Source organism: Sylvia atricapilla, chromosome 15, assembly GCF_009819655.1.
Source record: "Sylvia atricapilla isolate bSylAtr1 chromosome 15, bSylAtr1.pri, whole genome shotgun sequence".
Classification (NCBI taxonomy): domain Eukaryota; kingdom Metazoa; phylum Chordata; class Aves; order Passeriformes; family Sylviidae; genus Sylvia; species Sylvia atricapilla.
In genome coordinates this window covers 391369-407158 of record NC_089154.1, presented here as the reverse complement: position 1 = coordinate 407158, position 15790 = coordinate 391369, and the positions used below count along the sequence as shown (strand labels likewise).

Sequence of the window (15790 nt, the reverse complement as noted above, 5' to 3'; positions counted from 1 at the left end):
AAGCTGTATCTGCAGAAGGTTTGAACGGTCCAGCTTCCTTCAAAATCCCCCGTCGTCAGAGGGCTGAAAAGCCCCTCAGCTCTGCAGTTCCACACCTGGCCATAGGTATGTGCATGCCCGGCCAGCCTGCCCGGGAGCGGCTCCCCGACCCTCGCACTCATCGGCAGGGACAGGAGCAGGCGGGAGCCCCGGCCGTGTCCTGCCTGTGTCCTGTACCGGCGTCACCCGAGCACGGAGGGCTGTGCCATGCCTGTGTCCTCCCGTGCGAGCCCGCGCTTACAGCGGCCATACATCCCCGGCCGCACACTGCGAGCGCAGGAGAGAGTGAGGACGTGCTAGTGTGTGTCTGAGGGTGAGCGTGAGCAGCGTGTGCGTGTGCGTGTGCGTGTGTGTGCGTGTGTGTGTGTGTGTGTGTGTGTGTAAGCGTGCCCGCACGCCCTCACCGCGCTCACTCCCCTGGGAGGCGGACAGCTCCGCGCGGCCAGAGCGCCCCGGCGCTGAGGGCTGCCCCGTTCCCGGGGTCCCTGTCCCGGCGGGCCGGGCCGTGCCGAGCCGTGCCGAGCCGTGCCGGGCCGTGCCCGAGCGGAGCGGGGCGGGGCGGTGGGAGGGGGCTGGCCGCGGGGCCGGAGCGCGGCGGAGCGGCGGGCACAGAGCGCGGCGGACTCCGCTCCGGACGGCGCTCCGCTCGGGGCTCCGCTCGGCTCCGCGGGCCGAGCGCTCCATGAGCCGCTGGGGCGGCGCTCGGCGCTGCGCTCGCTCCCCGCCGCGGAGCCGCCGCGCCGCCGGGGCCGGGATGTGACTTGCGGAGGGCTGGCGGACAGAGGTACCCCGCCGCCCCCGGCCGCAGCAGACAGCGGGTGAGCCGGCGGGGGGGACGGCGGGCCCGGGCTGGCTCTGGGGGTACGCCCGGGGTAGGGCTGCGGGCCAGGGGGACCTAGCGGAGCCGCTCACCCGGCTCTGCGCCCTGCGCTGCCCGCAGAATTAGCTCGGGGGCCGCCAGCGGACAACAGGCTGGATATAGGAATCCTGGGGGGGATTAGACGGGATATATAGGGCAGGACGGGGGGGCGCTTGGAGCAGGGGGCTGCGCTGCGGGGAGCGGGGCGGAGGGCTGGCGAGGAAGGCAGTGGAGTTCGGGGAGGATGGACAAGAAGAGTGGGGACAGGCGGGGAGGAAGAGACGGGAAAAAGAAACAGAAGCGAGAAATGAGCGAAGGGACCAAAGAGCGGAGGCTGAAGCGGGATAGGTATCGTCCAGGAAGGGAGGTTGCAGCCGGATTGAGGCGAGCCCGGAGCGGAGGCGGCCGCGCTCCGGCCGCACGGAGGGGCCGCCTGGCCTCGCACCGCGCTCCTACGCGGGGTAGTTGCAGCCAAGGCCGGCACCTCGTGGCATTCCCCAGCGGGAGCTCAAGGGCAGTGAGGAGGAAGCGCCTTTTGTTGGCCCCTGGCCGCCGCGCTCCGGTCCCGGGGCTGGCGGCAGCTCGGGCCGGGCGCGGATGCGCAGCAGTTTTCTCTCTAGTTAATCCAAGCTCTGTCTCTGTGTTACCTCTCCGCAAAGCCACCCATAGAGTGGATTTAGCGCTTACGTGAAGCCTTTGTTTACACCTGCCCTAATGTTTATCCCGGGGCTAACAGGATTTCCTGCGTGCTGAACCCAAACACCCAGCTTGCTGATCAGCGCTAGTGCCCAGTAGCTGTTTTACGGGGATACCCTCGCTGCTTACCAGCAGGGAATATCAGCTGAGGTGTTGTCTCGCTACATCAGGAGAAATCAGGTGACAGAACCCATCTGCTAGAAGGCTGCGACATGAATAGAAATAGTCTGAGAATGAGCAAAGAAAATAAAATGCTGATTACTGTAATTGATTGCTATCGGTTGTGAATTCAACACCAGGCGCTATGGTCAGGAGTACCTAGGCACACGTGATACATAGATTCTGACCAAGGGAATTGAGCTCCTAGAAAATTAGAAAGATAATTTCATAGGGTATTCAGCATCACAAAGTATTTTTAAATGAAAGCAATACTTTTTCTACATGTCCTTTTTGGAGTGAGGTCTTGCCTTCTGTAATCAGGGGGCTGTAACAGAGCATCATGTGTATCTACTGCAGGGGCTGTCAAAATCACTGCTGTATTTTTTGCCTACAAAGCACAATTGCACTATTAATTATTATTCTAGAAATACACACATCTCCTGAGTAGTCTGATCTCAGCTTGGCTGTTGCTGCTCTGTTATCAGTCCTGGAGCTTATTCTTCAGTTCTGATCAAAAGCAGCTGGCAGAGATCCTGTGTTTTGATTAATTCCTCACTCACTCTCATCTCTCCACAACACTTCGTGGTGGGGGTGGTTTTCTTTTGGAAATTGCACAGTGAACCAGTCTTCTGCCTGTGTGGAAGAGCAGTTACTATTTGTGCTACTATTGCTTGTATTTACTAGATTGTTTTTCTTCTCTGCCATTGAATGATCGCTCTGTGTCAGCTGACTAACATTTGAACTCCAGATACAGGAGCAGATAATGCATCTAACCATGAATAGCCTAACCTTAAATCTTTGCACAATACAGATTTATTCTGTATATATATTCTGTAGCCGTGGATACAGCAGTGTCCTTTTGATCCCTTTGCAAGCCTTGGTCAGAAGACTTTAGCTAGCTACAGAAAGCTTTATTGATTTTTAACCATGACAACTTTTTGATGACAACTGTGAGATTTTCTGTTTCTGCTTAGTTGCTTGTAATTGTAGTTTGTATCCGCTGGGGCAGCTTTGTGTCTGCAATTTCTGCAGTGACTCTATGCCAGATAACGTAATGAAGGGGACCTCACTTCTGTAAAAAACAGTGGAGTTATTACGGCTGTCATTGAGGGCAGATTTTGAGCCAAAAATTAAGTACTGGATTTGAAGCTGTCCTGCTAATTGTTTGCTGCTTTTGCCTAAAATGTGCAAGGCTTATTGATTAGAATATTGATTATAAGTGTTCCTGATTGCTCTGGTTTCAGGTATGTTGCCTTAATGGCTTTACCAAAATAAAATTTTGGAGAGGAATTTTGGGGAAAAAAAAATTAAGTTGCTTTTCTTCCCTGTGAACAGTTCCTGAGTATGAGGGGGATGTGTCAGTGCCACTGACTGTATCTGTGCTGGAATGTTTCCGTGGCATTCCTGTGTTACTGTAGTTGTCTGGCAGCAGAAGTGAAGTGCAAGCCGAATAGAGCGCTATTGTTACTACTGTGAGGTTGCATAACTTCAGTCAGAGCTAATCTAGACATAAAGAGGTAAAAATACTCTTCCTCTACAGTTACTGATTTAAGTAACAACCAGCAAGAATGTGCAGTAAAATTTTTACTATAAAATCTCAAGAGGCACAGAACTCAGCCATGCTACCCACTGCACAGGCTTGAGGAAGATGCTATTTTAATAAAACCCCCATAATGGTGTATTTTTTTTTTCCCCAAAAAAACTTTTCTGGGGAAAAAACCTTCAGAGTTGTCCCTTAAAATGATTGAATCTGTGGTTTTAGCTAAAGTTGTGGTATTCACTTGCCAAACTTGTGTGTTGTAATGTAATGTTTGCCCTTGTTTTTACAACTATCTGTGTTCGGTGCTGAGGGTCAGCAGTAGAAAGAGGATTTTTTTGGCTGGTAATGTCTCAGGGGGTAGATTATTAATATTGCCTGTTTTTATACTCAGTTAGGCAGAAATTGATAGTATACAGATTAGAAACAAACTGCTTTGTTGATAGCAGTTAGAAGGAAATGATTTCTCCTTTGGAGACTTCAAGCCCTGCTTGCCAGCTTTGGTCTGAGCAGGATTGAATGTTTAGTGGGACACAGTGACATTGGGTAGGAAATTATTTCACACCAGGAATAACTGTCAGCAGTCCTAGAGATTTCTTGGTCAGTACTGTGGCTGTCTAGGACCTCTCTAAGAGGACCACTGATTATGTCCCATCAGGTTTCCCAAAAGTCAGAAGTAACTTGGGAAAATGCCTCTTGAATTGAACACCTCTATATTTCAGAACACGTATTTTGAATTATGAATATATTTTGTCACAGCTTAATTTCCCCTATCCAAAACTCACCACTTCTTCATGGAGGGGGAAATACTCCTAATTCATGAACCCTCCCTTCCCCCTCCCAAACACTTCCAAATAGGAAGAGGAAACAAATGATGGCCTGACAATATGACTGCTTACCCATGCAGCACAATCTCCATGGAAACAGACTGTCCTAGAATAGCTCAATCACATGAGGGTTACATGACATGAATAAAGTAACCAGAAAACTGGAAAATATCATAGAACTGGGGATATTCACACTTAATTCATTACCCCTCAGGTCTTTGGAGAGTAGCTAATAAACAAAACCACTACTGAAAGCAATTTAGTCCATGCTTCTCATAATTTGTAAGTGATGGGATAGTGGAAAATCAACATGACCCTCACTTGAGGGCTGTTTGTTTCTAGTTTGGGTGACATTTAGAATGAATTTTGAATAATTTTCCACATGACCTCCTACTTTTTGAAATGGTACCCCTGGTTTGGAGCTTTGCCTTAGTAGATCCCAGTGGATTTTCCCACTTTGTGTCAGCAGGCACTGAGCATTTCACACTTATTTGGATGTTTCAAACACTCTAGAGAGGCAATTCACCAGTTGCAGTAGGAATTGACTGTGCATAAAAGGAATTGGAGAACTATCTTTGGAATGTTTTCTTCTAGTTAATTATGTACTCAAAGAGCAAGGAGATTTATTGAGTGTATATTCAATACAAAAATGAATATATTTCACTGATGATTAGTTTTCTGTCTGTAATGTCAATTTTTTTTAATGTGGGTGTTGCAACAGTGTCACTGAAGAACCTGTTACACAAATCAGATATAAACAAGTGTATATTCTACCAATCCACCATAATGTAAGTTACATATAGGTAGAAAAAACAAATCATTTGTCCTTAGTAGGTCATTACATCGTTAGAACATTGCAGCCCTTCCAATAGTGTAAAGATTAATTTCTGTGGGCGGGCAGAGATCTCCCATTACCCATTTCATGTTTGTCCAAGCCCAGATCACATTATTTGTCACAGCTTCCACTTCTGAGATGAAGGTTTGTAACAAGATGTTTTGTGTCCTGTGTGAATGAAGACCATAGAGTCATGACACATTTATATTGGCATGTTTGCTGTCTTGGTGCCCCAAATAGGAAACATCATAAGCTTCATCATCTATCTCCTGATAGAGGCCATTGGTCATCACACAGTGAAACATTGGTTTGAAGATTCAGATCCTCAAGATTTAATTTTGATCATTACAGAACTGTAAAGCACAGGATTGTAATGCATGAGAAAATCCATAGTTCTCAGCTCTGAGAGACCCAGTAGAGTTTCAGACAGTTTATGTAAACTGTTTTTTTGTGTTGGTTGTGACTGATAGTGCTCAATGCAACGTTGCACCACTACTTTAAATCATTTTCAGCTCTCATTGAAGTTTTCAAAGTTTTCATTAAAAGCAGTTCTAATTGACAAAATCTCTTTGGACAGGTAACCATTTAGGGCTGTTGTATGGCTTACTAAAGAGCTCCTGATAGTTTCCCTACTTTTCATTTTGCATCCTGAACATGTCCCATGAGCTGTGTGACTCACACTGACTAACATAACTGCCTGCTTATGTGGTGCTTTTCTTCCTCATGGTCACACAGTACAAGTGGGAGTCTGAAACATTCCTCACATCAAAGAGGAAAATCCTGCTGGAACCTGCAGCACTAACTGCTGGTGAAGGTTAACAGAGTCAGGTTTCATATCTGCTCCACACAATGTTTACTGCAGACTGCCCTCACAGGGCGGCTGTGGCCACGGCAGATTGGGAGTTAAAGGTTACATTTTTAACATTCTCCTTTGCTCTGCTTTCCTTAATTAAAGCAAGTGTCATAATGAGTATTTTTAAAGCACCTATCCCATGTTCTTCCTAAAACTAAGTTGGGATTTATCTCGCCTTTAGGTCCTGATAGTCAGGTGGGATGTGTTGTGTTCCTGGAGAGTTTACCATTGTCCACTCTCTGGATCCAAGAAAGCAGTGCTCTGGCTTTTGTTATTTGTTTCCTTTGAATGGCTTTGGACTGGCTAAGAAGCACAATGAGGCATTCAGTTTTGATTAGTTGATTGATGACACTGCATGTGTGCACCATTGTCACAGAATATGGGATTTTTCTAGACTGCCATTTTCATTTCCAAATGCAATCTAATATCTGGGCTTTGGAAGAGGATGAAAGAAGTGAATATGATAACTACCTATGGAGTGAGCAGGAAAACAAGATTTTTTCGTGGTTTTTTTTAAGAATGTACAATGTTTATTTTCCTTGGATTGCTTTATCCTTTAAAAAGTAATAATTTAAAAAGTGGTTTTGACTCTGCTTTTGTTCCAGAGAAAGGAGCAAGGCTGTGGGACGGTCTAATTGTTATACAGTTTACACCTGCATCAGGCCTAGTGCAACTTAAACATGCTTTAAACACCTTGATTTCAATGGGGTATTACATTTAAAAAGGTAGTAAGTGTCTGAGTATTGCTCATAATGTAGTATTCGCAACAGGGCACGTAATTTTTTCTGTCTGTGTTTTAGGCCATTTGCAGGGTCAGAGTTTGGAAATGATGTTTTCAATCTGTGCAAACAGAGCAGTGAATCATGTTGCATTCTGAGTGCAACAGGCAAAAGCAGCTTTTGGGAGGGCAGTGAAGGGGGCCTGGGGGGGGCTGTGCCAGCTGCAAATCCAGTGCAAAAACTGTAAATACGTGCTACTGAAGCAAGCTGGGCTTCAGTGGCTGTGAAATCCTCCCAACTTAGCTCTAGCTAAACAAATATTTTATTGTCTCGGACAGAAAAATGAAAACCTTCCGAGCTATTGGTTTCTTCCTCCTCTTCGTGATCAGCTATGGCTCTTCAGAAAACTCCAGTACTCCTCGAGGATGTGGGCTGGATCTCCTCCCTCAGTACGTGTATCTGTGTGACCTGGATGCCGTCTGGGGCATCGTTTTGGAGGCGGTGGCGGGGGCAGGTGTGCTGACCACGATACTGCTCATGCTGATTTTGCTGGTGAGACTGCCCTTCATCAAGGACAAAGAGAAGAAGAGCCCCTTGGGGATGCACTTCCTCTTTCTCTTTGGGACTCTGGGGCTGTTTGGGCTGACGTTTGCTTTCATCATCCGGGAAGATGAAGTGCTGTGCTCCACCCGAAGATTTCTGTGGGGAGTTATCTTTGCCTTGTGCTTCTCGTGCTTGCTAGCTCAGGCCTGGAGGCTTCGCAGGCTGGTTCGCCATGGGAAGAGCCCGTCAGGTTGGCACCTGGCTGGGGTGGCCATCTGCCTGATGCTGGTGCAGGTCATCATCGCGAGCGAGTGGCTGATCCTGACCATCGTCAGGGATAACAAGCTGGCCTGCAGCTACGAGCCAATGGACTTTGCCATGGCTTCCATCTACGTTATGTTCCTCATGGTATTTACCACGGGATTCTCCTTTTTCACTCTCTGTGGAAAGTTTAAGAAATGGAAGAAAAACGGAGTATGCCTAATTATAACCCTTTTTTTTTCCATTCTGATTTGGGTAGCCTGGATGACTATGTACCTCTTTGGGAACGCTGAGCTCCAGAGAAGAGACAAATGGAGTGATCCCACCCTGGCTATTGCACTGGTGTCCAGTGGTTGGGTGTTTGTTATTTTCCATGCCATCCCAGAGGTCCACTGTACCATCCTTCCATCACAGCAGGAAAACACACCCAATTATTTTGATACTTCACAGCCAAGGATGCGGGAAACCGCTTTTGAGGAAGATATACAGCTTCCTCGGAGCTACATGGAAAATAAAGCCTTTTCAATGGATGAACATAATGCAGGTAAGGATTGGCTATAAAGGACCATATTTTTTTGTAGTGTCAAGAAAACTCTCTGTATGAGACATTGTTCGGGTGTTGAAAAGAAAGGTCATAATAAATACAGCAATTTTCACATTACACCTTATTCCCTTTCACAATTTTCACTAAGATATCCTCTAGTGAGGGAGTAATTTTATTGTCTGAAAAAAATGCAGACAATACATATGTTAGGTTAAAATAATTCTTCTGTGTGATGGTTTTTCTTTGAAAAACAGAACCGTTTCAAATGCAAAGCCAACACCAAAAGAATAAAAAAAATTAATTGTGGAAAAAATAACCTTTAAATTATTTAAATGACATTTTTTGTAAATAGCAATTATCAACATTTAATACAAAGTACTTTCCCAAAAGCTCAGGAAAAAATAAAGTGGTCTGTGTTACAAATTGCTCAGCCACTTGAGCAACAAAATAATTATTATTAATTATATTTCCATTAAAATGGATTTAGTGCCACTTCATGTCCCTGTGGGGGAAAAAATGCCAAGTGGCTTGTGGACAGTTCAAAGATAGCCTTTGTTCTGAAGGCTTGAATGCCTGAGGTTTCATGAAGGTTTCGAGGTAATTTGCCTTCCTTCTCATAGAACGATGTGTGATGACACATCATTAAAATTTGCAGTGGAAACACTTTTGAGTGATTGCTGAAAGGACCAGCAACTGGATGCTCCAGAGATCCAAACCCTTGCTGAACGTTTAACCCATGTCAGAAATACCAGGGATGCCTCTGTGACAGCAGTGGGAAGCAGGAGCCCTGTGGTGTTCTTAGGGGGGTTGTGGTTTGGTGCTGCCCCACACCTGGATAAAGGACTTTGTTACAAGTCACAATGATTTTTATTCACTCTAATTGAGAAGAATACTGGCCTGCTATCTCAGAGAGTAGTTGCCACATTGCTCTGGCAGCCCCTGGAAGAATGCTTAGGGCACGTGGTCCAGGGACTTCACCTTCCTGTTCATCTTTGTGTGTGTTTGATTTCCTCTGGGTTTGATGTTTGCCTGGGTACTGACCAGACACGAAGGAAAACAGCACTTTCGTCTGGCACAATGTCGGGTCAGGAAGGCATTTTTTCCTCTAAGTTTTTAGCAGGAACTTTCAAGATCTCCTTCTAGTAGGGAAGTTTGTTCTGTGAGTAGATACCATAACAGCAGTGGTAAAACAAAAAAATCACGTGAATAAAAGAGTGGTTGTTATTACTAATGTACCAAAGCAAGAAACAATTGCACCATGGACTGTTAAAAGCACTCTCTTTTTTTTTGTGGTGTGTTTTGTTTGTTTGTTTTTTACTGTGCTCCATCCCCCATTAAATTAATTTCTTAGTAAAATAACTGCAGTGGCTTCAGCAAAGCTATTTCTGGCTAAGGCACATCTAAGAACAAAACTGGATCTTTCATTCTGTATCATTCCCACTCATGGATGGATTTTAAAAAAAGAACTGGAAGCTCCTTTTTGATCTAATCATTCAGTAATTAAGTTTTTTTGTGAAATGGATAGATGCATGATAGCTATAAAATCATTATGCTGTCTGTTACAGTGCAATTTATGTTCTGCTTTAACCTCTCTGAGTTATAGTACAATACAAAATAGATTTTCTTATCTGATGCCCATATTAATGTATACCATAATAAATTCCTGTCATTCCTATTTCCATGGCATATAGGAATTTTTAATACATCAGAACAGATTAAATATTCCTTTGTGGCAGTTCTTTAAGGACTGGCTTGGGACAGCAGGGTTTGGAGACAAAACTTAGCAGACTAAAATACAGGCAATAATAACCAAAGCAGTAAGTCAGATTGCCATGCTGATGGTTGTCAGTGGCAAAGCAGCAGGAGTCTGGGAGCAGTTGGCTCTGCAGGTATGTAGAGAATGTTCTCTTCTTTCATCCATTTGATCAGACTCAATTTGAGAGTTCATTATCAAGAGTTTAGAAATTACAAGAAGGGTACTTTCTTCAATTACTTCATACTTAAGAACAATGTTTTAGAATAGAAGATCTACTAGTTGTAAAGTTTGGAAGACATGATAAGCAGAGAACAGTTCCCTGACTGTAATACTTGTTCCAGTAAATAGTTAGCTTTAAATAGAAAACATGGCTGGACAAACATATTTTCCATTATTCTTTTTATTTCACTAATACTTGGGTAAAACGATTTCATAACTTTGCTCTTTTTTAAGATTTTAATCAGCATTTTAAGAAGCTGAACAGCATTCAGGTTAACCCAAATGTATGTCCTCCTCAATTCCTTCTTTCTTGGCAAAAAATGTAGCTTCAAGTTATGCACTGCAACAAGAGTTGCTCCATTCCTGGAACAACATTAGGCATTAATAAAGCAAACCTATTTTAAAGTCAGTAACTTAAACATCATTTAAACAGCGTACTAATCTGGGATTTTAATATTTATATGATAGGTTGAAATATCTCTTTAGAAGAGTTATTTTCATAAGTGTGCCTTCTAAAATTACATTAAAGTATTTAGAAAGCCTGGACAAAGAGCAGCGCTCTCTGGAAGTGCAATGCACACTAGTAGGACAACCTCTGTAGGCTGAGAGGATTTGCCTTAAACAAGAGCAATGTGGATGTGGAATGCAGAATGCTACAGCTGTCAGGAAACCCAAGCCCAAGCAGCTCTGGTATCATTAAATTTCATTTAATAACTTCTAGTACTAGCAATCACCGTCACAGTCAATGTCTAAAAGCAAAGTGAACAAAATTTAAAACGTGGTAAAAAGAGACTTTGACACATTTGCTCAAATATCCTCAGTACTGCTTGTTTTTTGCCTGTGCATACCCTATGCAAGTGAATTTATTTAATAGTAATGTAAAAAGGACAAGCAAAAATGGTAAAACTGGTATGAGAAAAAAATCCAAAATGTCTGTTTTGTCTACAAGCTTTGTCACAGATTCTCACGTCAAAAAAAACATAGCTGTTTGCAATAATAGGGATAGAAAATTTAGCAATATGAAATTGAATTTACTGGCTCTTTAAGATAGCTTTGAAATGACTGTGTATATTTTGTGTAAATATTCTGTATAAATATTTTAATGATGGTGTGCACGATAAAGGTTTTTTTGTGTCTGTGTGTACTAGCAAATACCAGTGCAGTCATGTGTGTTTATCACACAAGCAGTAGTCAAATAACAAAAAAAAAAGTTACTGACCTTGAGATGGTTAAATATCTAATTAAAAAATACTTCGTTCCAGTTTAGGCATTTTCATAATTTTTTTTCCCCCAGTGTTCTGCAAAAATATGTAATTTTCAAATAGAGAGCAGGTGAGGGTCTATATGTATCTGAAGTCAACAGCTGAGCATTTGCAGGGTGAAATTTCTAAATTTCCATGCTAAATCAATGCTGTTCTTCATCTTGGTGCACAACTCCCAAAGAGAGGAGTAGCAGTGGAGAGAGGACAGCATATGGCAGTAGGATCCGTTTAAATCTTCTACACAGAGCAACTACATTGGAGATAAATCCTGCATTCATTAAAGTCTGTGCTAAAATTCTCATAAACTTCAGCTCATTCACCATTTCAGGCAGAGACTGTAGAATTGTAACTTGAATTAAATGTAAGAGGAGTTCTTGCCCCAGGTGCCTGCAGTGGGCATGTTCCTGTTTGCAGCTGACAGATGAGTACTGCCCGTTGTGACCGCGCACGTTGTGCGGATAAATGAGCTCTGTTCCCTGGCCACGTCTGAGTTCAGTGACATCATTATTTACCCTCAAAATCAAGAGTGTGTAGGTGCCAATCCCCAGACTGCTTTAGAGAGAGCAGCATACCCCTCACTATGCATATCTCATTCGTGTTTTACATCTTGAACCCAAACTGCTTTATTCCTGGTATAAACATCCAAAAGGACAGTCGGTATCTTCTCTTTGCCTTCAGTGATTTGCCATGTTTAAACTATTCAAAAGCAATATTTACTCTATCTTTCTAGTTCCTCAGAGGAAATATAATCTGAAACATCTGGAAAATCCTTACATGCTAGTCATGCTGAAGTAATGCTCAGGGGGTTGTGAGCATTGTTTACTGGCTTGAGCAAGGCTTTGGATCCCAGTCCACTGAATTTGATAGAAAGCAAAATGTAACACATTTTACTTAACCCCACAGTATCCAGACCAACACTGGGACCACTGAGATGAGATTAAGCAAGCTTCAAAAATTTGGTTCCTTTTTCTCCCTCCCTAGCAAACAATTCATTTAATGTAAATCAATTCTTCTGAGATCCGTTCCCATCGTGCAAGAGAAACAGCTGTTCAAAAGCAACGTGGAAGTTAAATCAGTGGAAAGGTTCCCAATAACTGAACTGGAAGGAAGAATCTCTGTGATGGCACAGCTTTAATTGTGTTCTAAGAGTGATCTCTCTTTTCCAAACACAGCACTAAGAACGGCAGGATTTCGGAATGGCAGTTTGGGAAGCCGGCCTAGTGCTCCTTTTAGAAGCAATGTGTATCAGCCAACTGAGATGGCAGTTGTGCTAAATGGTGGGACTGTAAGTATCAAAATGTGATGATTTAAGAAATCTTTGAAATGAACTGATATATACAACCATTACTAACTGAAAAACTTGCTTCAGCTTATTCACAGCAGGGGGAAAGCTGTAAATGAAAATTTAAGGCAGCAAGTATGCATGTAATGCTTCCCTTCTTTCTAGAAAATATGTAATTAACAAGTATTTTGCATTTGTTTACTTGGCTGTTCACATTTTGCAGTGCAGCTTCAGTGGACCAAGTTTTTTTTGTGAGACAACATATTCAATGGGCCTTTCAAATTAAATTTGTGTTAAGGTATTTAACATAACTATTAAGTGACACCATTTCTAACCTGATATTTTTCAAGATGATGTGAGTCACACAGATGTTTTCAGGCAGTGCATTACTTTAAATAATTGTTGCAGATGGTGGTCTCTCACATATATTCCACTTTCTTGTAAAATACATGTAATTCTTTATAACTTACAGATTTTTACATATTTTGAAAAGGGATTAATAGAAGAGGAATATAGAATATTTTAATGTTATTAGCATCAATTTTTCTTCCTTAGATAATGGTTTGGCATGACATTCTTTGATAGACCTGTATTTTTGCAGCCTGGTTGTTGTAAGATTGGTTTAGTGATGCCAAACGGACTTTACAAATGTTTTCCACATTATGTCTAATTTTCACTTAAGACATTTCATATAACAGGCATACTGTTGAAAAAGAAGAATTTTCATCCTCACATTTTTCATGCATATCTACATGCTTCTTAAAAATCTACTCATGAGCCGGTTTGTACTCATGTGAGTTGGGTTTCCTTTCTTTTGAATCATGAGCTGATTCCATAACTCAACCTCTGCATTTAAAACCAAATAACATGAACTGATGGCAGGTCTGGTTTCTTTTGTAAGTAAGTAAAGTTTTGGCTGATTTTAGTGAACAAGAGGGACTAGATACAAGAATTCTCCCGAGTCCGTAAGACTGCGTGAAACACGTCAACTTGAGTAAAATCAAAAGGCTTGCCTTTGCTATCAGTGAGTGATGGATTGCATCCTCCTGATGTTTTAATTCATCTCTGCCTGTTTTCTGATACCAGAATGTGCAGTTCAGGGACACGGCAGTTAAAGGATGAGAGCTTGAGAATTTGTTTTTTTGTTTATTTTGCTTATTCTGAGTTAGTTACAAAGCTTATGTGTATATATAGTCATGGTTTTACAGTGCGATAAATGCACTTGTATGGGTGGAAGATGAGTTTCTTTGTATCACTTTGCTCTAGAATTACCATCCGGAAAGCTGTCATGTACATGTAGTGTGATAACACTGATTTTTGAACAGTCTAGATCTCTGAGTTATGGGTTTATTATCCTTATTTCCAGATACCAACTGCTCCGCCAAGTTACACTGGACGACATCTCTGGTGAAAGGCCATAGGCTGTAGAGAATAAGAGTCCTTGTTGCAGATGTTGTTCCCTGGCAGTGTGTCTTTGAGGGAAGGAATCCATAACAGTACCAGAACAAAGCAACAAAAGATCCAGGATCTTTCTAAATCCTACAGAGGATTTTGCCTAAGTGTGAACACCATTGAATGGAGAATTGCAAAAACAAAATTGTGAAACTGAAGCTGAATCTAATTTAAAACAGAAGCAGGCACACCTTAAATTGACAGAGAAGATTCTGTATTCTGAATTGTAAGACACTCTCTTGTCTGTAACCTGTGTGCCAGGCAAGCCTGGTTTTGGTGGTTACCAGTTGCTTGGAAAATACCCTCCTCTCACCTAAACTTAATTCGTGTTGCCACAAGAGATTGCCACTACAGTGTGAAAACACACAGGATTTCTTTCCGTTTTTCTCCTTTCCCTGTCATTTCCAGCGCCATGGGAAGTCCCGTTCGCTCTTTCCCCCGCTGCACGCTCCAGTCACGCAGCGTGGTGTGTAGTCACACCGTCACTCTGTGGCAGCGCAGTTCTCTGTAGGCTGATGCTCTGCTCTTCACAAGCTGCCCTAGGAGGTGCAGTTCTGGAGGGACGAAAGGTCTGGGCGTGTTTCATGCCCGTTATGGAGCTCCTCGGGGCAGAGAGGAGAAGCGCAGCTCGGGCATGGGCCGCACTCCCCGGCCTCGGGGGATCGATTCCCTGATACCCAGCCCCAAGCCCGGGGTGAGCAGCGCCCGCGCTCCCCGGCCGCCTGGCGAAGCCATTCCTTCCCAGAGGGATGTGTTTGTGCAGGGGCTGGGATACAGCACAGGGGCTGGGATACAGCACAGGGGCCGGGATACAGCACAGGGGCTGGGATACAGCACAAGGGCCGGGATACAGCAGGGGCTGGGATACAGCACAGGGGCCGGGATGCAGCACAGGGGCCGGGATGCAGCAGGGGCTTGGATACAGCAGGGGCCGGGATACAACACAGGGGCTGGGATACAGCACAGGGGCCGGGATGCAGCAGGGGCCGGGATGCAGCAGGGGCCGGGATACAGCAGGGGCCGGGATGCAGCAGGGGCTGGGATACAGCAGGGGCTGGGATACAGCAGGGGCCGGGATACAACACAGGGGCCGGGATACAACACAGGGGCCGGGATACAGCACAGGGGCCGGGATACAGCACAGGGGCCGGGATGCAGCAGGGGCCGGGATACAGCAGGGGCCGGGATACAGCAGGGGCTGGGATACAGCAGGGGCTGGGATACAGCAGGGGCTGGGATACAGCACAGGGGCCGGGATACAACACAGGGGCCGGGATACAGCAGGGGCTGGGATACAGCAGGGGCTGGGATACAGCACAGGGGCCGGGATACAGCAGGGGCCGGGATGCAGCAGGGGCTGGGATACAGCACAGGGGCCGGGATACAGCACAGGGGCCGGGATACAGCAGGGGCTGGGATACAGCAGGGGCTGGGATACAGCACAGGGGCTGGGATACAGCAGGGGCCGGGATACAGCACAGGGGCCGGGATACAGCACAGGGGCCGGGATACAGCAGGGGCTGGGATACAGCACAGGGGCTGGGATACAGCAGGGGCTGGGATACAGCACAGGGGCCGGGATACAGCACAGGGGCCGGGATACAGCAGGGGCTGGGATACAGCACAGGGGCTGGGATACAGCAGGGGCTGGGATACAGCACAGGGGCCGGGATACAGCAGGGGCTGGGATACAGCAGGGGCTGTGCCTGGCGCCGGCAGCAGCGGGCGGTGCCGGAGGAGGGAAGGAAGGCGCTGGGGCCGCAGCTGTCAGCGCAGACCCTGGCAGGGACACTGGGCAGCGGAGAGGGGAGAGCCCCCGAGCCCCTGGTCGTACGAGTAGTCCAGTCCCCTCGACTGCAGTCCTTTGTGCGTTTAAACGTGGTTGTGCATTTTAGTGCCTAGAGAGTAGAATCTCTGTGCCGGAGGTGGTTTATTGTTGTTTCTGTT

General features: G+C 45.0%; 1 protein-coding gene across 1 annotated transcript; it reads left to right on the top strand.

The window, feature by feature from the left end:
- The first annotated feature begins 709 nt into the window (after nucleotides 1–709).
- Nucleotides 710–14257, top strand: GPRC5B (G protein-coupled receptor class C group 5 member B). Its single transcript, XM_066329613.1, has 4 exons — nucleotides 710–857; nucleotides 6863–7872; nucleotides 12282–12394; nucleotides 13758–14257. The coding sequence occupies exons 2-4, from the start codon at nucleotides 6867–6869 to the stop codon at nucleotides 13800–13802; spliced, it is 1164 nt and encodes a 387-aa protein (XP_066185710.1). The 5' UTR covers nucleotides 710–857; nucleotides 6863–6866; the 3' UTR covers nucleotides 13803–14257.
- Nucleotides 14258–15790: the final 1533 nt, after the last annotated feature.

Excerpts from the sequence above, each read along its gene's own strand:
- GPRC5B (XM_066329613.1), top strand. The coding sequence starts at position 6,867 with ATGAAAACCTTCCGAGCTATTGGTTTCTTCCTCCTCTTCGTGATCAGC. Across the intron at positions 7,873-12,281 it reads AATGGATGAACATAATGCAG|CACTAAGAACGGCAGGATTT; the intron begins GTAAGGATTGGC and ends TTCCAAACACAG. Across the intron at positions 12,395-13,757 it reads TTGTGCTAAATGGTGGGACT|ATACCAACTGCTCCGCCAAG; the intron begins GTAAGTATCAAA and ends CCTTATTTCCAG.